The sequence below is a fragment of the Rhinatrema bivittatum genome, chromosome 7 (genome assembly GCF_901001135.1).
Source record: "Rhinatrema bivittatum chromosome 7, aRhiBiv1.1, whole genome shotgun sequence".
Taxonomy (NCBI): Eukaryota; Metazoa; Chordata; class Amphibia; order Gymnophiona; family Rhinatrematidae; genus Rhinatrema; species Rhinatrema bivittatum.
This window is the reverse complement of record NC_042621.1, coordinates 179681179-179704019: the sequence shown is the minus strand read 5'-3', so window position 1 is coordinate 179704019 and position 22841 is coordinate 179681179. Positions and strand designations below refer to the sequence as shown.

The following is a 22841-nucleotide window of genomic DNA, read 5'->3' as shown; positions in this document are numbered from 1 at the left end:
GGAGAATCCAGGAGGCATTGGAACTTGGTTTGCTCAATTCCCTGCACCAGCATTGGCAATATAGACATTGATGTAAACTGACAGTTCATCCTGGAGACTCCCTCAGTGCACCATTGTTAATGGTATTGATACAGCCAACCAGAAGTAAATTGATATTGTCTATCCTCCAGAGCATCGGGAGAAGAAACTTCCCCAGAGCACCAGGATATATAGAAGTCTATGGCTCCCTGCTAGCTTAGTTGCACACTCAGGCCACATCAGTCCAGCTATTGGATTTGAAGTCTAGGTATTCCTGTAGTACACTTACAGATCTGAGGATTTGTCTGAACAAAAAGAGTCCACAGATCTCCCCTTTGATTTCTCTCTTCCACCTAAGGACCTCTCCTCTAATTTTGTAAGGGAAATGTCTAAAGACTTTCCTCTGATTTGGACTGATGTGGCCTGAATGCATGTAAGCTAGCAAGGGGCCATAGACTCCTATGTCTCCTGGTACTCTGGGGAAGTTTCCCTTCCTGATGCTCTGGAGATAGACAATTGAGTGAGTAGCACCAATAGCAATTCGCTTCTGGTTTTCTGTATCAGTGCCATTACCATTGGTACCCTGAGAAACTCCAGGATGAGCTCATATCCATTTACATCAATGGCAATGCTGGTACAGGGAATTGAGCAAACTAGGCTCCAATGCCTCCTGTATTCACAGGGTGAGAGGCAGATTCCAAAGCTCAAATGTTGGATATCCCAATTTCTCAATCCCTCCAAAGGAATTTGCGGCACTAGACTACTGTAACTCTCTGTATCTGGGTTTTCCAGCAAACAATTTGCCCGTTATAACTCATGCAAAATTCTGCTGCCAGACTGTTAAGTGGGACAAACATTAAGGTGTATAGATTGCCCACACTCTGTCACATTGGCTACCTATTACATGGAGGTCACAATATAAAGTCTTCAACCTCATTCACAAGCTTTTAAATGAAGACTCCTCCACCTGGATTACTTCAACAATTCGCTTATATGAGCCTACCCGTTAAATCCGCTCGGCAGAAAAAAAACTACTGGAATTTCCAGCCCCAAAATGAGTGCATATAGACATCACGAGAAATAGAGCCTTCTCAGTAGCAGAATCATACCTCCGGAACACTTTGCCAGAGTCTATTCACATAACTTAATCTCTCAAATCCTTTAAGAAAGCACTAAAGACTTTTCTTTTCTTGACGTCATGAATCCAACTTGATTTAATTTGCCATTTTATGGTTGTATTTCATTTAATCTCTATATATGTGTGAAACCAAGGTTATGTATGTACCACCATGTACTGTCCATGAAATGTGTGGGCTATAAATTTGAATAAATAAATGAATAAATACTCATACACGGCATTCTTAAGGATGTACAGATGAGAATGCGGGAGATGCCCCTGTCTGTGCATTCACTTAACAAGAAGGCCAATGTGATGTGATGCATCCAGAAAGCTCTAGGATTCCACACACTTTCTGCACCTGTTTATAGTAGTCTAATCAGCTTTCAAAGCCAAGAGGTCCAAGATACAATCTTTGGTGTACCCTAGTGTTGCGGCAATGAAGACACATCAGGCAGGATTCATGGCAAAAAGGGCTGAACACTCCCGTGGGTCCCCTTTTATTGTACATACATCAATAGCATAGCATAGATGTGCCATCACATCATTGGCTCTCTTAGCCATAGCATACAGACGTGTCATTAGACCATTGGCTCAGGAGGTGCATACAGATCATTTCATTGGCTGCTGAAGCCTATACCATATATGTGTCTGTCTTCTGCCTGCAGCTGATTACGTGGCAGCCAGGTATCCTCTCCTTAGGCAGTGGGGGTTAATTATAAGCTAAAACTTTAAGATGTGCTAGTCTTGCTGCACTCAGTGCAAAGGTCAGAGATAAGGAAGTGAAAATGTATTGAAATCGCTGAGTCAGCATGGTTTGCCAGCCACTGCCTCAGCTGATTCCCCACACCTAGGAGACAGATCTAGGAAGAAAGTGTTTCCAGAGTGCTATGTTCATGTCCACACAGAATTTTTATTTAATTTAAAAATTCTTACATTCTATCTAATACAATACAGTCATTCTAGATGGATTACAATCACCATTATATGTATCAATAAAATATAACTAACCACACATAAACAATACACCAAAGATGCAAAAAATGTCATAAAAGTTTAACTTTCTTAGCATCCTACCAGCTCTTCATGAGTCAGTATTCGTGGAACATTCTAGAGAGGGTCAGAGCCTTCTCAATCTTCCTCAAAAGGTATCTAATAACCTAAGAGCACTAGTGTGCGAGGGTCCGGAATGTGTGAAAACACTTGGTCTGTTTGACCTTCAATGCTTTTGAAATCGCATCAAGAGCCTCTACAATAGGAATCTATGCTCCACAGACTCTCATGGCTCCAAGCTTCAGACCTTAGAACTGATATGCAGGACAGGCTTGCTGATGTGCCCTGTAAGGGAGATAGTCTCTTCAAAGATAAAATCAAGAAAGCAGTGAATCAAATAAGTCCACGTCTCTATGCTTTAGACACTCTGCAATCACTATAGACCCATCCTCCACATAAAGAGACACTTCTATCCTCCAAAGAAGTTACCCTCTTCCTTCTCGTTCAACAGATTCCTCTATTATGACCAGGGACCTTCGTTTTCAGGTTTTTTTGTGGGTTTGTTTGTTTTTTAATTTTATGTGAGAATTTCAATGTGATAACATAGAAGAAATTCTACTAGAAGATCATATAGTTTCTAAAGAGTTTGTTCCCAGTGTTAATAGGATATAATATTTGCCTGATACCAATTTTTCATCATCTAAGCAAGCTGTGAATGCTGTTCCTTCTTCTTTGGCTTATCAAACTTCTTAGAACAATCTGATTCTTTGCTTCAAATTAGTGCTACCCTTTTGGTGGAATACTTCAAGCAGTTTGGTAAGTAATGGACATTAAGGTTGTTTTTCCAACTCTTAAGATGTTCAGTTTTTGGGCCATAAAATCTCAAATGTTCCCTATGTTAAGGAGATGGATCGGTGCCGTAAAAGCTTTTTGTCAAAATAAAAGTTCTACCTCTGAAAGCAATGTTTCAATTAAGGTTTCCATGCAAATGCATTGTTGCAACAAGTTAGATATATGTTCTATGACCCAGTGCAATTGGAAAAGTATTTGGTTGGTAAGGTTACTCCAGCTTGATTACTCCCTTTAGCATATGGCCAATAATTATAGACTTGTTTTTCTTTTTGTTTTTCTCTATATGTGGACTATAGTTCTAGATCCTGGATATATTTATTTTTGTTTCTTGGTTTTATTGTAATAATTCACTCTGGATCTAGTATTTTCCTATCGCAAGATGGTTCTTGATTATCTCCAGAACAGTAGTATGGAATGTTAATAGGTTATGTTTTTATTATTTGTAATGTTGGACTTTTATATTATGTAGGTCTTAATTGTAAACTGCTTTGGTCTGATACAGTATATAAATAAAATAATAAATGAAGGAGGTTTGCCTTTTTTGTATGAGAGAATTTAGGGGTTTTCCTTCTACTCTTCCCAAAAACTACTCAAGTACCTTCTGCACATACAAGTCCGGTCTCAAGACTAACTGTGTTAGAGTTTGTCTCTGTGGAATTTGCACTTATCACCTCTATATACATGTAAACCCATCTCTATACAGCTTTTAGTTGTTGGATTCATGCGATTTTTGTTTTTATTAAAGCTCCCCCTAAATCCTCCAGCTGTGTCTTAAGACCTCAACATGGTTCTATCCTAGTGCTGAGAACTCCCTTTGAGCCATTAGACTCCTGTGAGATGACCCGAAATAGCATATTTTTTATGGCAAACACTTTGGCATATGGCATCTATGATCTTCAGGTCGTAGTGGCTTATCCACCTTATTTCAAAGCTTTTTCTACTTTTTTAATAGACTGGTTCTGTACATAATCCCAAGTTCCTTTCTAAGGCATAGTCAGACTTCCACCTTGATCAGTCTATTGTTCTTCCAGGATTTTTCCCCCAAGCCACGTGTACTTGCACGACTATGGACAGCAAGAGTGCTTTAGCCTTCTGTCTGGACCAGACTGAAGCCCTTAGTCAATGCAGCTTTTTTCTTTTGACCCTAATAGACCTAGAATTGCTGTAGTAGTAGCAAGTGTGATTAAAGTGCTATTGATTTGCATTTGCTCATATAATAACTTGTTTACAGCTATGAAGATTTTTGTAACCACTAAGAGTTCTAAAAGCCAAGGAGTGGAAGAAGCCTTGAAGAACCGCAATTTTACCGTGGGGAAGATGAACACTGAGATCAATGAAATCATCCGTGTCCTCCAGCTCACGTCCTGGGATGAGGATGCCTGGGCTAACAAGGTAAGCTTTGTGCTGGGTATGCAAGAATTGTCTTCTGTAGATTGCAAAGGTCTAGAATGGAAAAAAAATGTCTGAAGAGTTGAGTGCCTCACTTTAGCTAAGAGTATGCTCCTAAATTTATTTTGTCGTGTTTCAATTAATAATCATTCTATGGAAACCTCCAACTTTTGATTACCTGTTTCTTTCTACATTTCTTGTGTAGTTGATTTATCAAATCCTCTAACCTGATTTATGTTTGAGCCTGCAAAACGGAAGTCATGGATAAACCATTCAGGAATGTGAAAACTATCAACAGATGGCGTTGACTTGTGTCGGAATGCAGTCGTCATTGCCAGAAATAAGAATAATGGCTTTATAAGCTGATCATGCTCTAAAATATAAAGAGTAGATTAACTCTGGAAGTAAGCGCCCCTGCTTGTCCTTTTTATGAGGGACTGTTTCCTTTAAATAAAAAATAGTGACACTGTCATGTAATTTGTTGTAAGATCAGCATTGTTGAATATGTGGACGATTTGGGGAGAGGAGGAGCTTGATGTTCACCTGTTCAGTCATCTGAGGTCAGCGGTGACTGAAAGTCATCAGATTGGTGGCCTATGTGAAGTGAGTTGGAGCTCTCAGTTCATTTTACAAAAGGTTGGAGTCCACATCACTAAACTCAGTATAAGTTGACCATAATTGATAAGGAGACTGAATTGACCTCTTTCCCCTGGAAGCATTCTGTCCATAGCAGAGCTGAGGTACACTTGGTGGGCAGTGGGAAGAAACTTTTTTTTGCTGTTTCGTTGCTTGTGCTGTACTTGTTCTGTTGCTACTTGGAGGACTTCAGTTTTAGTGTTGTCAGGCCAGTCCAGCACCTTTCACAAGTGCTTGAATGAATGAGAAAAATTAAGGAACTGTGTAAATGATTAAACCCGGAATGTTTATTTTGTTTCCACTATGCATATCTGGATCTGGACTTAATCCAACTTCTGTGATCCACAGATGATTGGTGGCTTATGAACTGGTCTACATTAGTCATTAGCAAAAATAGTGGTGATTATGTTCATTTATTGCAAAATTTTGATCAAAGGAACTCCTTGGGCTTGAGCCAGAGGGCTTTGATTGGGTCCTGGGATTTCTCCCTTTGGGGGGGAGGGAGGGGGACGTGTGCCCTGCCCATAGTGAGATTCCTTCTTTGCTGAGCACACTTTTCGGGCTGGTAGGTAGGGGGAATACCCTTTGCCTGACCTGGTTTCCCCTTCTTGGAGTGAAATGCTGAGCTGGCCTGGAAAACCTCTAACTTTTCTACACTTCTTCCTCCAGACTAGAAAAGTATGTCAAAGGCCCAGAAAAGATAGGCTGGTCAGGGTTCATTTCACTCTTCCAGGAATAGTGGAATGTGCAGGGGCATGGGGGTAGTCCCGAGCCATCTCTCCTCACCAGTCAAGATAGAATAGGGTTTGGGGAGGAGGAATGTTATTGATTTGAAGGGAATGTAACCCAATTTGTCAGCAATTCACATCCCTTGCTATCTGACCGACATAAACTACACTTGTATTACAAACACCTGAATCTTCTCGGATGGAATGTGTTTTGCATTCTGACTTTTTTTGTTTGCATTTATATATATATATATGATTGAGAATAAACAGCTAGTGGATTTGCTAGAAATAAAATATAGCTATATAGACACAAGCAGAACTGATAGATTATTGAAACTGGCCAAGCTGTAGTGGAAACAGTGACCAGCTGTAGGATCCTGAGAATGCAAAAGCAGACTGCTAGAAGCAGCTTATTGTAGAAATATGATGGTATAACTGTGCCTCTCAGATACTTAAAGTAGCTTACAGAGAAGCAGATGCATGTCAGTGGTATTCCATTGTTACAAAATCCAGGTATTTACTGAAATATGCAATTGTATGCAAATGTTTAGGCACCCCTGGTCAGGTTGTGTTTCAGTAAATCTCTGTGAACAGAAGCTGATACAACCAATTTTATAGTACAAAGCTAAATTATTTCTTTCTACAATTTTTAATGCAAAATTACTATTTGCTGATTTGTAACAGATTGAAAATAATATAACAGCGAGTATGGCAAATGCAAAAATTTGGACACCCTTCCAGTTGATTCATTACTACATACAAAGTTAGTAAAACCCAAAACGTTGACTCATTTTGGCTTTTCGTGACTAACTGAAGGCCTATTCCATAGTTGAACAAATTCTCTGCCCAGCCAGAGTTGACAGCTTTTGAACCCACAGCCCTAGGAGTTTCAGGCTGTGAACCTGCTGTGGAGCTACAAAGACATTTCACTCTCTGTATACTAAGGAGAGTTCGACATGTCTCTGAAGCAGTCTGATTCAGACCAGCACTGGGTATGCCCTGCATTGACACCAACATATAAGGAACTTCCAAAAGACATAGAGTTGCTGATCCTACATCCTTCTTGGCATTTGCCCTGTGGAAGCATTATTCATCTGGCTTCCGATCCTAAACCTGTTCCAGTGTTCTTGCTTGCTATCTAGTTTGTCTGCTCCTGTCTTGCCGTTTTGTAGTTTTGTTCCTGTGGTCGTGTCTTGCTATCCAGTACCAACCAATGTTCCTGCTCAACACCTCTTCTAGTTCCCGTCCAGACCCTGGGCTCTACCACCATGCCTCGGGCCTAGCCGCCTGGCCAGGTTAGCTCCTGAATGCCAAATTCTGATGGCCCCAACATGATCCTTCTGATCTTGCATGTTGTGATTTTTTTTTATTGTGGTTTTTTTTTTTGTCTGCTTTCAACCATGAGCTCATCTGAGCATTTGAAAATGAAGATAATTCATTCTTACAAAGCAGGGGAAGGCTGCTTAAAAAAAAATAAATCTCTAAATGCGTCCAACTAGCAATTTTAACGAGCAGAAATTGGTAATTTTACAGTAAAACCTTTAGAAACATATCAAGGTTAAGTCCACTTCTGTTCACTTAGAAATTCATTGAAACATAGACATTGACCATGGGTGCCTAAATGTTTGCACACACCTGTAATTTTATAATCACCACAGAATAGAGCCTCAGTGTATTATGGTTTGTAAGTAACTTACTACTTTTTTTTCTCTTTTTTCTTTCTTTTTTTTTTAAATAAATGTAGATGCAAATGCTTTTTTCTGAGGGATGGGGAAATGAAGGCCTGTTTAGTATTTCTGTGCATCGGCTAAAAAAAACTGTTTCACATGTTTATTTATTTTAACATAAACTTCTGATATAAAAACCATTTGAATCTATACAAAGATTTCCCTCCACCAGCCAATTATTTTGCTTTAAGATACTTTGCTGCTTTTTTTCTTTTTTCTTTCCTCATTGTGACTACTTTTTGCATCTTTGTTTTTGTTCTCCTTTTCCTTTCTTCTTCTCTCACCTTTTAGAAGGTAAGATTTCCTTCTCCGCTGTCTGGCTTGTACTAAAGCATGTCGCTGAGGTTTTGTTTTTTGGGTTTTATTTTTGGTGCTGTGTGTGTGCTGATTGTGTGTTATGCCAGTAATGTAACATTGTACGTCAGAATTTGAGGTCTCTGTAGATTTCATATTCCAGTGCACTACTAGGGACCATCCTGACTGCTGCTACGCAAGCTGACTTGACTGAGAAGTGGACTTTAGAAAACATGTAAAAAAAAATGTTTTTGTTTTTAACATCTTTACAAAGAAGCACCTGAACATATTTTAAATGTCCACATACTGTAGATAGCAGATGTGCAAAGCACATGTTTTGGTCTGATAACTGCTCAATGATTTGACGCGATTTGGAGTGCGAAAAGTCACACAAAGATGAGATTTCTACGTTCTCTCGCCCTAGCTTTATCTGCTGTTTATCCTATTAAGCTAGGGCGAGAGAACGTAGAAATCTCATCTTCGCTGATGTGTACTGTGCTGTTCGTACATCTCACTGTGCATGTAAATCTGGCTCCAAAACCCTAGACCACCACCAAAACCTCACCTCGAAATTCTAGCTTGCCCTCCTATAGTGGTATAAATAGTTGACTTATATGAGAGCCTTGTAAAGTCGCTCTCTCTCGAATATCACAGGTGCAATAAATTTAACGCGCATTACGATAAAATACCTATGCGAAGTGCTAAAATAGTGCAAGGTGCGATAACTTTAGTTATCTCAGCCACGCCGCTTTTCCTTATCACGGGTATTATTCATGTGAAATTTATAGCACTTTGATGAATTTAGACCTTTATTTGCAACAATGTGTGCTACTGTTCCTACAGTTTTCAGTGTTCATAAAAAAAAAAAACCAAAAAAACAGCCGTGTGAAGCTGGGGCCTCAGTTCTGATATTAGGATATGCATGGAAGCTAAAATCCTGCCAGTGCTGGGACTGAGCTTCCTTTTGCTTTCTGCTTATTTATATAATTAGGTATGGCTAAATCTCCAGTTCTGCAGATAGAATACCAGAGCAAATTAAATTTGGGAGAGATACATAGGTCTGCTGACATAAGAGCCTTTGCTGCCAGCGCTCAGTCAGCAGGGAATCCAAATTACTGACAGTCATCCCGGAGAGAAGGGAGAGAACACACACGAACAAATCTATTCTTATAGAAATGATGGCCTAGAAGTGCCATCACAATGCTATAAATATACATACAATACAAACGTTTTACATTTGCAAAATGGCTTTTAACTGTTCATCCTTGGCTCCAGAAGGTGTTTTTTTTTTTCCTGTACTTTTTTTTTTTTTTTTTTTTATTTTCGTGCATTTCATTTTCCTGGTTGGGTTTCACTAATATCTGGCGCTGCCTTCCTTCTTTACCTGTTTCCTGCCTGCTGCATCCGTGACAGCCTTAGACCTCGTGCCTCAATGTTGTATAGGCAGTAGGAGTTCCTGTCTCTCTTTTTTTTTTTTCTAATAAAGAACTACTGTTACTGCTGCTGCTGCTACTACTACAATTACTTACAGGGGTGGATTGCAGGAAATTATCAGCCCTGGGGATTTTTTCAAAACTGGCCTATGGGATACCTGACTCACTTGCAGCTCGATACAGTAAAGTGGGGCCGTGGTTACCCCGCTCCTAACCCGCTTTCTACTCACTTTCCAGCCGCGTTAGCCCTTCCTGCGATACACTATCCCCTTTAACCCATCCTTACCGCCTCTTTAAATCCCCGGGTAACCCCTTCCGCACGCGGCATGTATATCAGATGTAAACGATCGAATTAGCTATTCCCTCCCATACAGTAACGCGCGCCCCGACTATCGCTATTTTACCCTGCCATTTTGCCCCGCGTTTAACCTGCTAACTTACCGCCTACCCTTACCCCTGCGTTAGAGGCAGGGGTAATGGTAGACTGCAAACTTTCCCCCAAAAGGAAACCTCTAAAAACCTAAAATCCCCTCCTCCCGAAGCGACTCGACATTACTTTTTGTTGTTTTCTTACCTTTTATTGCTTTTCAGCCCCTTCCCTTCTCTGCCGCCCTCCGGAGGGGGCAGCCGGCGGCGAAAGCGGCTCGCAGCGGTCCCCCCCGCGCAGGTCCTGGTTCTCCTGGCTCGGCAACAGCAGTACAACAGCTAGGGCTCCATCCGGCTTGCAGCGTTCCTCCCCCCCCCCTCCGCAGGTCCCAGTTCTCCTGGCTCAGCAACAGCAGTACAACAGCTAGGGCTCCATCCGGCTTGCAGCGTTCCCCCCCCCCCCCCTCCGCAGGTCCCAGTTCTCCTGGCTCAGCAACAGCAGTACAACAGCTAGGGCTCCATCCGGCTTGCAGCGTTTCTCCCCCCCCCCCTCCGCAGGTCCCAGTTCTCCTGGCTCAGCAACAGCAGTACAACAGCTAGGGCTCCATCCGGCTTGCAGCGTTCCTCCCCCCCCCCCTCCGCAGGTCCCAGTTCTCCTGGCTCAGCAACAGCAGTACAACAGCTAGGGCTCCATCCGGCTTGCAGCGTTTCTCCCCTCCCCCTCCGCAGGTCCCAGTTCTCCTGGCTCAGCAACAGCAGTACAACAGCTAGGGCTCCATCCGGCTTGCAGCGTTCCTCCCCCCCCCCTCCGCAGGTCCCAGTTCTCCTGGCTCAGCAACAGCAGTACAACAGCTAGGGCTCCATCCGGCTTGCAGCGTTCCTCCCCCCCCCCTCCGCAGGTCCCAGTTCTCCTGGCTCAGCAACAGCAGTACAACAGCTAGGGCTCCATCCGGCTTGCAGCGTTTCTCCCCCCCCCTCCGCGCAGGTCCCGGTTCTCCTGGCTCAGCGTGAAGTGAGAGCCCACTGTTCTGTGCCCTCTCCGGCACGAGCGAAGCGAAGCGTTCTTTCGTTGGCCAGAGCGCCCGTCGATTTGGGCGCTCCGGCCAATGAAAGCACATAGACGGGCGCGCGTGACGTCACGGTGTGCGTCACACGTGCCCGTCTATGTGCTTTCATTGGCCGGAGCGCCCGTCAATTTGGGCGCTCCGGCCATTCTCACCCCTTCCTGGTGATCTCACGCTCTGCAAATCACACTGATTCCACAGCCAGCTGCCCAACTTGGACCTCTCATCTCAGACACAAGCCTCACCAGTGCTGCACAGGCATGAAAATGTTCATTCATAGAACAGTCTTCTGACATAAAAAGTAATACAACATCTTTACTATTTTTACATGCACTGCTGTGGTGCCAACCAGAAAACCTTGCAAAAAAGACACTTGGAGCTCTTATGGTATTAGGCCTAACATGGGTGTGGGCTTGGTTCTCAGCCAAAAGTAAACTAGATTACAAAATAGTAAACATCCCATACCAAAAAAGCACTAACTGCCAACACTTAAATAGAAACAACTCTATCTATGAAAAGGCAACACTGCAAATATTACACCAGACTATAAAATATCAATACACTTCCTGTTAGGAAAATAGAACAAACCAAGCTGCCACAGAAGCTACATCCTGTTAAACTAGGCAGTGGGCCCTTGGGTCATGGAAGAGATGACTCCACCCACAGGGAAGAGCTCTGTGGGGACTCACCATGACAGATGGGATCTCAGCAATGATAAACAACAGAGACACTAGCTTTATTATGTAGCAAGAATAACCCGAGGAGTGGATTAATAGACTCAGTCCAAGTAAATAGCCTGCAAGCAGGCTTCTCCGGTAGTGGTCCGCAGAGCGGGGTAATCTGGGAAATACTTCCTCTAGATGAGACTTGTGCTGATGGTCTCCGGTAGTGGTCCACAGTGCGGGATAAGCCGGAGACTGAAGCTGGAAGTTGCACAAGATAGTACAGATCCGGTAGTGGCCCGCAGCATGGGGTAACCTGGGGGAGTACCTTCTCTTGATGAAGTTTTGTGCTGGCGAACTCCGGTAGTGGTCCGTAGCACTACCGTGAGGGTAGGCCAGATGCCAGTGGTAATGGTTGCACAAGACAGTATGGATCTGGTAGTGGTCCGCAGAGCGGGGTAACCCGAGAATCCACACGATGAAAAAATAGTAGGTCCAGTACTCACTCATAGTCATAGGAAGCCAGCTGAGAAATAGGCACTGAGGAGACCCGGAACAGGAGCACAGGAGGGGTCGTCCGAGGAACGGTGATGAAGATCACTGAAAGGTAACTGAGAAAGGAAGAGATGGCTCTCCAAGGAGCAGATAGCCCTAGGTGCAACAAGGCCCCCGAGGAGCGGGTACAGAGGTCACCTAGACAGGAACAATGAAGCGAAGTCCCAGAATGGCGGAATTAAACATGACAGGAATCCTTGCTAACTCGTAGCTTGGATGGTCAACTTAATTATTGTAAGCGGATGATGTCATGGGGTGGCGACGCCCCCGAGGTTCTCGCCATGACGCGTACAAGAAGGGGGCAGGCGCGCGTGCCTTAGGTTACCCTGGATGAAGATGGTTGTCGAACGCCCACACCGTCCCGGGCATGCCATGGAGGTCTGCATGTGGAAGCGGAGGTGGCCATCCTCTCTAGACTCTGTGCTGTAGGAGAAAAGGAGGTAAGCAACAAAGGTCGCAGCCGTCTATGACCGGGCACAACACATCCTAATAGAATACCTCACTTCAGTCTGGCACAGCCAGAACTCAGACACCAAGTACAAAATAAGAACATAAGAAATTGCCATGCTGGGTCAGACCAAGGGTCCATCAAGCCCAGCATCCCATTTCCAACAGAGGCCAAAACCAGGCCACAAGAACCTGGCAATTACCCAAACACTAAGAAGATCCCATGCTACTGATGCAATTAATAGCAGTGGCTATTCCCTAAGTAAAATTGATTAATAGCCATTAATGGACTTCTCCTCCAAGAACTTATCCAAATCTTTTTTGAATCCAGCTACACTAACTGCACTAACCACATCCTCTGGCAACAAATTCCAGAGCTTTATTGTGCGTTGAGTGAAAAAGAATTTTCTCCGATTAGTCTTAAATGTGCTACTTGCTAACTTCATGGAATGCCCCCTAGTCCTTCTATTATTCGAAAGTGAAAATAACCGAGTCACATCTACTCGTTCAAGACCTCTCATGATCTTAAAGACCTCTATCATATCCCCCCTCAGCCGTCTCTTCTCCAAGCTGAACAGCCCTAACCTCTTCAGCCTTTCCTCATAGGGAAGCTGTTCCATCCCCTTTATCATTTTGGTTGCCCTTCTCTGTACCTTCTCCATCGCAACTATATCTTTTTTGAGATGCGGCAACCAGAATTGTACACAGTATTCAAGGTGTGGCCTCACCATGGAGCAATATAGAGGCATTATGACATTCCCATTCCCTTCCTAATAATTCCTAACATTCTATTTGCTTTTTTGACTGCTGCAGCATACTGAGCTGACGATTTTAAAGTATTATCCACTATGATGCCAAAAAGTATAAATAGAAACATGCAGATACAAATTGAACTAGAAACCACAAGAAGCCTTCTCTGTATGCAGTGCAACAATGGATAAGCAAACATCACCATTCCTCATAAAAAAAAATAATAATAAAATCAAGAAATAACATATAATAGTAAAACCATACTAAAAAATGAACAAATATCTCAAAACTACTGAAAAATAGAACATTCAATAACTAAAAATACATTGGGAAATTTTTAAAATATTTCCCAAACACCATACCCCCCCCCCCCCCCCCCCCCCCCCCCCCACACACACACACACACACCCACACCACACACTAATCTCCATACCTAGGTTCCAGTTACCATAAAGTATAAATAAACAAAACTGAACTGGAAATGGCAACAAGCCAGACACTGTATATGAAAAACAGAAACATTACCATTCATCATAAAACATCAAACAATAAAACTAAAACTAAGAAATATAATAGTAAAATTATACTAAAAAGAGAAACAAATAATTTAATACCTAATGAATGGAATATCTATTAATTAAAATTTCAAATTTTTTTTTAAATTTTCTGATTTTGAAATATGTTTTGTTTGAGAGACATATCAAATACCACCCAACAATTAAAAAGAATAAGGATTTTAAAATCCCATACTCTCTCCATACCTTTGTATGATTTCCAGTCATCCTAAGATTGCTGTGAATTCACAGGAGAGAGGGAGCTGCACAAACTTTCTCCTTTCTTTCTCACACAAAGGGAGACAGAACCATTCTCTCTCTCTTTGTCACACACAGAACCTTGCTCTCTCTCTATTATACACACACGCAGTCACACAGAACCACGCTCCCTCCCTCTCACAGGCAGGCAGTCACACAGAACCACGCTCCTTCCCTCTCATAGGCAGGCAGTCGCACAGAACCACGCTCCCTCTCTTACACACATGCAGATAGAACCATGATCCCTCCCTCTCTCACACACAGAACCACGCTCCCTCTCTATTATACATACACGCAGTCACACAGAACCACGCTCCCTCCCTCTCGCAGGCAGTCACACAGAACCACGCTCCCTCTCTATTATATACACACACGCAGTCACACAGAACCACGCTCCCTCCCTCTCACAGGCAGGCAGTCACACAGAACCACGCTCCCTCTCTATTATATACACACACGCAGTCACACAGAACCACGCTCCCTCCCTCTCACAGGCAGGCAGTCACACAGAACCACGCTCCCTCTCTATTATATACACACACGCAGTCACACAGAACCACGCTCCCTCTCTCTCTCTCACACACACATGCAGACAGAACCACGCTCCCTCTCTCTCTCTCAAACACATGCAGACAGAACCACCTCCCTCTCACAGGCAGGCAGTCACACAGAACCCCGCTCCCTATTATACACACATGCAGTCATACAGAACCATGCTCCCTCTCTCTCTCACACACACATGCAGACAGAACCACGCTCTCTCTCTCTCTCTCACACACATGCAGACAGAACCACGCTCCCTCTCTATTATACACACACAGTCACACAGAACCACGCTCCCTCCCTCTCACAGGCAGGCAGTCACACAGAACCACGCTCCCTCCCTCTCTCTCTCTCACATACATGCAGACAGAACCACGCTCCCTCTCTATTATACACACACAGTCACACAGAACCACGCTCCCTCTCTCTCTCTCTCTCACATACATGCAGACAGAACCACGCTCCCTCTCTATTATACACACACAGTCACACAGAACCACGCTCCCTCCCTCTCACAGGCAGGCAGTCACACAGAACCACGCTCCCTCCCTCTCACAGGCAGGCAGTCATACAGAACCATGTTCCCTCTCTCTCTCACACACACAGGCAGACAGAACCATGCTCCCTCTCTCTCTCACACACACAGAACCATGCTCCCTCTCTATTATACACACACAGTCACACAGAACCACGCTCCCTCCCTCTCACAGGCAGGCAGTCACACAGAACCACGCTCCCTCCCTCACAGGCAGGCAGTCATACAGAACCACGCTCCCTCTCTCTCTCACACACACATGCAGACAGAACCACGCTCCCTCTCTATTATTCACACACAGAACCACACTCCCTCTCTATTATACACACAGTCACACAGAACCACGCTCCCTCTCTATTATACACACAGTCACACAGAACCACGCTCCCTCTCTCTCTCTCTCACATACATGCAGACAGAACCACGCTCCCTCTCTCTCTCTCTCACACACAGAACCACGCTCCCTCTCTCTCTCACACACACACATGCAGACAGAACCATGCTCCCTCTCTCTCTCTCTCTCTCACACATGCAGACAGAACCACGCTCCCTCTCTCTCACACACATGCAGACAGAACCACGCTCCCTCTCTCTCTCACACATGCAGACAGAACAACGCTCCCTCTCTCTCACACACAGAACCACGCTCCCTCTCTATTATACACACTCGCAGTCACACAGAACCACGCTCCCTCTCTCTCACACACACACACATGCAGACAGTACCATGATCTCTCCCTCTCTCTCTCACAGAACCATATTCCCTCTCTATTATACACACACGCAGTCACACAGAACCATGCTCCCTCCCTCTCACAGGCAGGCAGTCACACAGAACCACGCTCCCTCTCTCTCTCACGCACACATGCAGACAGAACCATGATCTCTCCCTCTCTCTCACACACACAGAACCACGCTCCCTCTCTATTATACACACACGCAGTCACACAGAACCACGCTCCCTCGCTCTCTCACACACACATGCAGACAAATCCATGTTTCCTCCCTCTCTCTCACACAGAACCATACTTCCTATTATACACACACGCAGTCACACAGAACCACGCTCCCTCGCTCTCTCACACACTCATGCAGACAGAACCATGCTCCCTCTCTCTCTCACACACACATGCAGACAAAACCATGATCCCTCCCTCTCTCTCACACAGAACCATACTTCCTATTATACACACACGCAGTCACACAGAACCACTCTCCCTCTCTCATGATTGTGCCTCTGCTTTTTCTTTCCCCTGCAGGTGGCTGCAGACTCATTCTTCTTTCTTCGGCCTCGCCAGCCTGGGTCCTGGCAGTGTCCCACAGCTTCCCTCTTCTTTCTTCTGCCCCACCTTCGGCCCGCAGCCTCCCTCTTCTTTTTATTTTCAGCCCTGCCTGCTCAGACAATGGCACGCACCTTCCCTCTTTATTTGGCCCCTCCATGCTGAGCTCCGTGGCAGTCCGCAGCCTCCCTCTTCTTTTCTTCGGCTCCATCAGCCTGTGCTTCGCAGCTTTCCTCTTCCTTAGTCCTCTCTTCTTTATTTGGGCTCCGGCGGCGGCCATCAGCTGGAGAAGCATTGGGCATTTGCCACCACCGCTGCCGCGATGTTGGCGGTGGGGAGGAGGAGGGGCACCCGGAAAGAGCAAGGAGCATGTCGCAGGGTCACGCTACCACGTTGCCAGTTGAGAAAAAGAGCGAGAGAGAAAAGGCCTCACAGTGCTGCGGCCATCCTTGTAATAAAAAAAGTTTCCCCTCTCTAACTACTGCAGGCTAGCATTGGTTGCAGCAGCTCCGCGGGCATGGGGCCGCTGCGAGCAACACCAACCCAAGTGATTGGCCTGAGCAGCCCACCGGGGCATGCCCGAAGCCCCGATAGGCCAATCCGCCCCTGCCTACTTACCATTTCTATACCGTTACACGACATACACAGCATTGTACAAACATACAAAAAAAGAGTCCCTGCTCAATAGAACTTACAGTTTAATAAGACAAATATACAGAACAAGAGATGGCTACATCGGAAATAACTGAAAAGTGTGCCTGCTTCCGCATTGAACTTGGATGTACAAAAGTGATTAGAAATGATTTCTGCTAATTCTGAGAAACATGCGGGTGAGAGAATTTACTGCACCACTTAGCCGACTGGAAAAAGGTTACATTGTGGTCACGTCTGAGTAAGGCATAGATGAGGAGTTAAATATTGTATTGCATGGCTTGTTATAGGAACCAGCAAGCGTCTGAAGCCTGACTGGCAGTCCACATTACTCCTTCCCACTTTTGCTTCAGGAGAAGTGATGCCTGCGGTGAGTGCAGTGACTCAGCGCACTATCTTGCCAGAAGCTTTGGCTTGCATTACCAAAGAAGGGCATGCAGGAAAAGTACAGATACCATGAAACCCCATGTTAGTCGGGAGTAGAGTCCCAACCTAGGCTGATTCTGAAGTTAGAAGTTTGCAAATTTGAACATGACTTAAAAGATTTTGCTTAGGTTGTAAACAAAGGTTTCAGACTGCTAATATGCACACATATTTTACAATTGCAAAGCATTTTGTTTTGTAACATCTAACTGATGAAGTAGAAATATATATAAAACAGAATGAATTGTCTTCTGAGGGGCAATGGAAGCAGTGGTGTCATGCTTAAATTTTTTTTTTTTTATGCTTTTATTTTTCAGGCTGGTTTTATGAAGCAAAAGTAGACCAACTTTTTCATATTCATTTTGAAAAATATTGGTTGCCTCAGAAGAGCATAGCACTCTCCAGTAGCAATATTTCACTAAATCTTTAATCTTGTCACTGTGCTCTTGCCAGAGAGTAGAGGTTTTTCCACTATAACTCACTTGATCACTCCTATTTATTCTCTCCTTCTATATAAAAATGAAGAAAATAAATTTTTGAGCAAGACAGGAACAAATAAACAGAACTGCGGAAAAGGGAGTTTGCAGGAGAACTAGAAAGGGGTTAGTACAGGGGTCGGGAACCCATGGCTCGCGAGCCAGATATGGCTCTTGAGGGCTGCATCTGGCTCGCAGACAAGTGTCGCCACACTTTCCCGCTGACCCAGCTGCTCCCCGGTCCTCCTCCGCCCGGGCTTAAAATGCTGTCAGCCCGGGCGGAACGCGGCAGGACAGCTGGAGTCAGCGGCACCGGCGTGCTCTCTTCTTTCTCTTCTTCCCCCCCCCCCCCCCCCCCGTGGCCCGGAAGAGGAAGTGGAGAGTATCGGGTGCGTGCGCGGCAAGAAGAGGCCACGCTAGTGCGCTCGGCATCGGCCCGAAGAAAAGAAGACTGCAGCGCGGCTCGGAGGAAAATGAAGAGCTTCAACCGCGGCCGATGGGACTCCGCCTCCGCGAGGGCTGAAAATGAAGAGGTTAGCGTTGGGAGGAGGCTGCTGCTGCCGCGAGTTCCCGGGGTGGGGGGAGAGAGAGAGTGAATGAGCGAGCAAACACTGCTCGCTCATTCACTCTCTCTCCCCCCCACCCCCACCCCGGGAACTCGCGGCAGCAGCAGCCTCCTCCCAACGCTAACCTCTTCATTTTCAGCCCTCGCGGAGGCGGAGTCCCATCGGCCGCGGTTGAAGCTCTTCATTTTCCTCCGAGCCGCGCTGCAGTCTTCTTTTCTTCGGGCCGATGCCGAGCACACTAGCGTGGCCTCTTCTTGCCGCGCACGCACCCGATACTTTCCACTTCCTCTTCCGGGCCGCGGGGGGGGGGGGGGGGGGGCTCTGTGTGTGTGTGTGTGTGAGAGAGAGAGAGATTGCATGTATGTGAATGATTGAGAGCCTGTACATGTGAAAGAGAGTATGTCTCTGATTGAGAGCCTGCCTGTGAGAGAGAGAGAGAGCATGAATGTAAGTTTACCATTGGGAACCTGTATGTGTAAGTTTGTGATTGAAAACCTGTTTGTGTGAAAGAGTATGTGTGTATGATTGAGATCCTTTGTGTGTGAGAGAAATCATGTATATGTATGATTAAGAGCCTGTGTGTATAAGTAAGAGAGAGACCATGTGTGTCTGTGTGTGACTGAGAGCTGATTTAGGTGAGGGAGCATGTGAGTATGTGATTGAGAGCCTGTGTGTAAATGAGAGAAAGAGATGACATGTTTGTAAGCATGTGAATGAGAGTCTGTGTGTGAGAGAAAAAGACAGCATGTATTTATGTGATTGAAAGCCTGTGTGTGTGTGTAAGTGTGAAAAGATAGACAGCATGTGTGTAAATGTGTAATTAAGAGCCTGTATAAGTGAGAGAGAAAAAGCATGTGTATATGTGAGTGACTGAGAGCATGTGTGTATAGGTGTGTCATTGAGAGCCAGTGTGAGAGAGAGCGCTGGTATGTGACTGAGAGAGGAGAAAGTTCCAAGCAAACCACCCCGCCTCCTGCTAATTCAGAACAATCTCAGGACACCTGGATATCAAACGTTCCCAGGTATGCAGCGCAAAAACATTTTTGTATCCTTATTATTTTTCATTACTGGGTCTTTGTGTCTGCTATTTTGAAATATTTTGTTGGTATCTGGAAATGTTTTATGAGTTTTTAATTATTGGATATTCCACTCATCAGCTGTTTCGAAATATGTTCTTTTTGTTAGTACAGTTACTGCTGATGATTTTATATTTCTTGATTTGTTTTATAAGGATGGGTGATGTTTCTTTTTTCCTTTTTACACTGCATACAGAGACTCTGGCTTGTTGCAGTTTCCAATTCAGTTTTGTCTGCATGCTTCTTGTTATGCGTTTTGGTCTCTTTATTTTATGTTAGGTGAGGGACAGCACGTGATTCAGGTGAGGTTTTCTGCTGGTGTGTAGTTTCTGTGTAGGACTCTATAGCAGCCTGACTTGGTCCGTTTTCCTAATAGGAGATGTATTGGTGTCTTAAGGCCTGGTGTAATATTTTCAGAGACTTATTGTACTTTAAAAGTGTGATCTTACATAAAACACACACATTTACTTGTATTTAGTTTTAAACATATTGTATGGCTCTCATGGAATTACATTTTAAAATATGTGGCGTTTATGGCTCTCTCAGCCAAAAAGGTTCCTGACCCCTGGGTTAGTATAATGGGAGACTTCTTTCTGTCTCTCCTTTTTGGGAAGGTTTTTTTTCCCCTCTAGTCTCTAAACGGGCCAGATTGGCTTTTACAGCACTGTTTTAAAGGCTGACAGCTGCTAATTGCAAGCACAGGGTAAGGAAATTGCAACATAAGCAAGGACCCATAACGACTGGAAGATGCCTTACCACCAAACCCATTACTACTACTGAGAGGCCCTGTACAACTTACGCCATTCTTCCCCAACCTCAGCACTTCCTAGCACCCCTTCATGAATCTGATGCTATCAGCCTGCTTCTGCAGCTTTCCTTCTCTGTGCCAGCTGACAGACGAGCAGCCGCATGCCACCAACTTCTCGAATCAAACTCATAAAGCAGAGTAGGTGGTAGAGATGGGCAAGTCTATATATGCCGTTATGGCCTCTCTGTCATGTTTGTTACCTTCTGGTCTGTGCAGGTTGCTGCAATTGCAGCATGAGTGCCTTCCTGGCCCTGGCCAGTGTGGGCTGTTGCAAATGCAGCGTTAAGGGCCTCGTGCGACAACACAGGTGAAGATTTTACTCAGTATCTCCAAGTGTTTTGAAATTTTCATGGTTGAAAGTTGGCAACCCTATTATTAAGTAATCCTCCCATATCAAAACACTTAACACCCAGAACTCAAACAGCAATATCCTTATATGAAAAGGTACATATTCCATGGGGCCCCAGAAAATCAATACACCTTCTGGGAAAAGAGAACAAGCTGCACTGCTACAGATCCCTACACAGAAGCTTCATACCTCACCTCAGTCACCCGTACAGAACCCCAGACCCTCACAAAATATAGAATACGTGACCACAAACTAGAAGTGGAAATATGCAGGCAAGAAACGAGTTCTCCTTTGGTCTGCTGTCCTGTCCACTCCAGGCTCGCCTCTCCCCTCCTGTTCCATGCAAATGGGTAGGAGGAAGGGGGGCTACAAGAAGGGAAAGGGTCTTGGCAGTGTCTCAGGTTCGCCTCCTCCCTTTCTGTTCCTGAACGACAGGAGGGAGAGGCTGAATTAGGAGCAGGGTGTGGTCTTGGCTCTCCTCCTGTTCCCTGCATGTTGTCTAGGGGGAGGGGTTGGAGCAGGAAGCAGAGGGCTGTTCTCTGCTGCCTGAGATTCTGGGATGGGAGTAGAGTCGTGGGACCGAAGCAGTATATTTCAGGGAATGAGCCCCCCTGCTATGCAGTGCCTGGAGCAGCTGCCCTTATTGTCCATAGGTAAAAGCAGGCCATACTAATATCATTGTAAGAAGGCTTTCTAAAAAAAACCATCTAGTTTAGGAGTCCACTTGTGGCAAGTTGATATTGAACTGAGTACTGACAAACGGATACAGTGTCACTGAGGTTATGGTAGGGGAAATGTGGCGGCCAAGTGATCCACCACTGCAGAGTGATTCAATGTGAAGACCAAATGGGAACCAAACTGTACCAGAGTAAGGGTCCTAGATGTCAGCAGGGCTGACTTTGAGAAAATGAACGATTATGTTAAGGAAGCCTCGTCAGGAGTCGGGGGATCTAAGAGGTAGAAGAACTACAAACAGCACTAAAAATGAGTATTGAAACGAAAACATCTGTGTTGAACAATTTTAGTAAGTGCAAGAGAAACCACTATGGTTCACCAAAGAAGTAGGAGAAAAAGATAAGAGCGAAAAGAATAGCATTCAGAAAATAAACTGACAGAAAAGGACAGGCAAAATTAACAAGTGAAGCCACTGTGGAAACAGTCCAGAGAGAGGCAACCAAAATGGTGTGGGGTGGTGTGGCTAAATGGAGACAATGAAACTGAAAACTCGTGTGGACTGGCGTAATCACGCAGAGCAACAGTTACCCTAAAAATAAAATAATTTAAAAAAAAAAAAAAAAAAAGAGGGATTGCTGGGCAGACTGGAAGGGCCGCTTGGGTCATTTTCTGCCGACATTTACTATGTTACTAAGAAACAAATGGAGGTAGGATGGGCAGTTAGGCAAAGGCACATACAGGAGTATATTGCCTGATGAGCAAAGGCAGGGGACAAAATTTGCTTTAGATGTATCAATAAAAAGAGGAAGACCAAAGGGGAATAAGAATTAAAGGAAAGGACAGCTATAGTGAAGAGGAGGGTTGGATAGCAGGTAACGTAGACTTTTACTCTGTGTGTTATAAAATTTATAGCCCGCTGATCCACAGAGCTCAGCAGGTTACCGTAAACATGCATAAGTGACCACGGAGTGAGCACATCACTGTTTTACTGAAGAGATATAGTGTTCAGGTTACAGTAGACCTGTTAGGGTACATCAGAAAAATTGTGAAGGTGCTGATGGAGTCACTAACTGTATCCCTCGCAGCAGGGTTTAACTTAATCACTTGAAAAAGGCAAGGTTCCAAAGAATGGAGACGAGCCAATGTGGTACTGTTTCTATATTTATTTTATTTATTTATTTATTTTTATTTGTATTCTGCCTTCCAGACACTTCAAAGCAGATTGTTTAGGTATTGTATGCATTTCCCTGTCCTCAGTTTGTACCCGAGGCACTGGCGGGTGAAGTGACTTGCCCAGGGTCACAAGGAGCAGCAGTAGGATTTGAACCCTGGCTCACAGCCTGCTGCTCTGACCACTAGGCTACTCATCCACAAAGGTGGGAACAAGAAGGAAGCAAAAAAACTGCAGACCTATTTAATATCAGTGGTGGGCAAGGTAATGGAAGCACTCCTGAAAGAACAGTGCAGAGCATTTAAGCCAATGGGTTACAGGACTCTAGGCAACACAGTTTCACAAAGGGGAGATCTTGCAAAACAAACATGATTTGATTTTCGTTTGTGATGTAACCAGTAGAGATGTGCATCCGTTTTAGCCGAATTGGACAATTTCAACAAAA

At 44.6% G+C, this 22841-nt stretch overlaps 1 protein-coding gene across 6 annotated transcripts in view; it reads left to right on the top strand.

Annotated features, from left to right (window-relative positions):
- The window catches only part of VCL (vinculin), a 266600-nt gene that overhangs the window by 154049 nt on the left and 89710 nt on the right, over window positions 1-22841 (top strand). For 4 of the 6 annotated variants that reach the window (XM_029609565.1, XM_029609568.1, XM_029609564.1 and 1 more), the window contains exons 6-7: window positions 4212-4372; window positions 7752-7754. In XM_029609565.1, the coding sequence (XP_029465425.1) occupies window positions 4212-4372; window positions 7752-7754 (164 nt within the window). The remainder of the gene's footprint in view (window positions 1-4211; window positions 4373-7751; window positions 7755-22841) is intronic. The other 2 variants (XM_029609566.1, XM_029609570.1) reach the window with 1 other exon arrangement.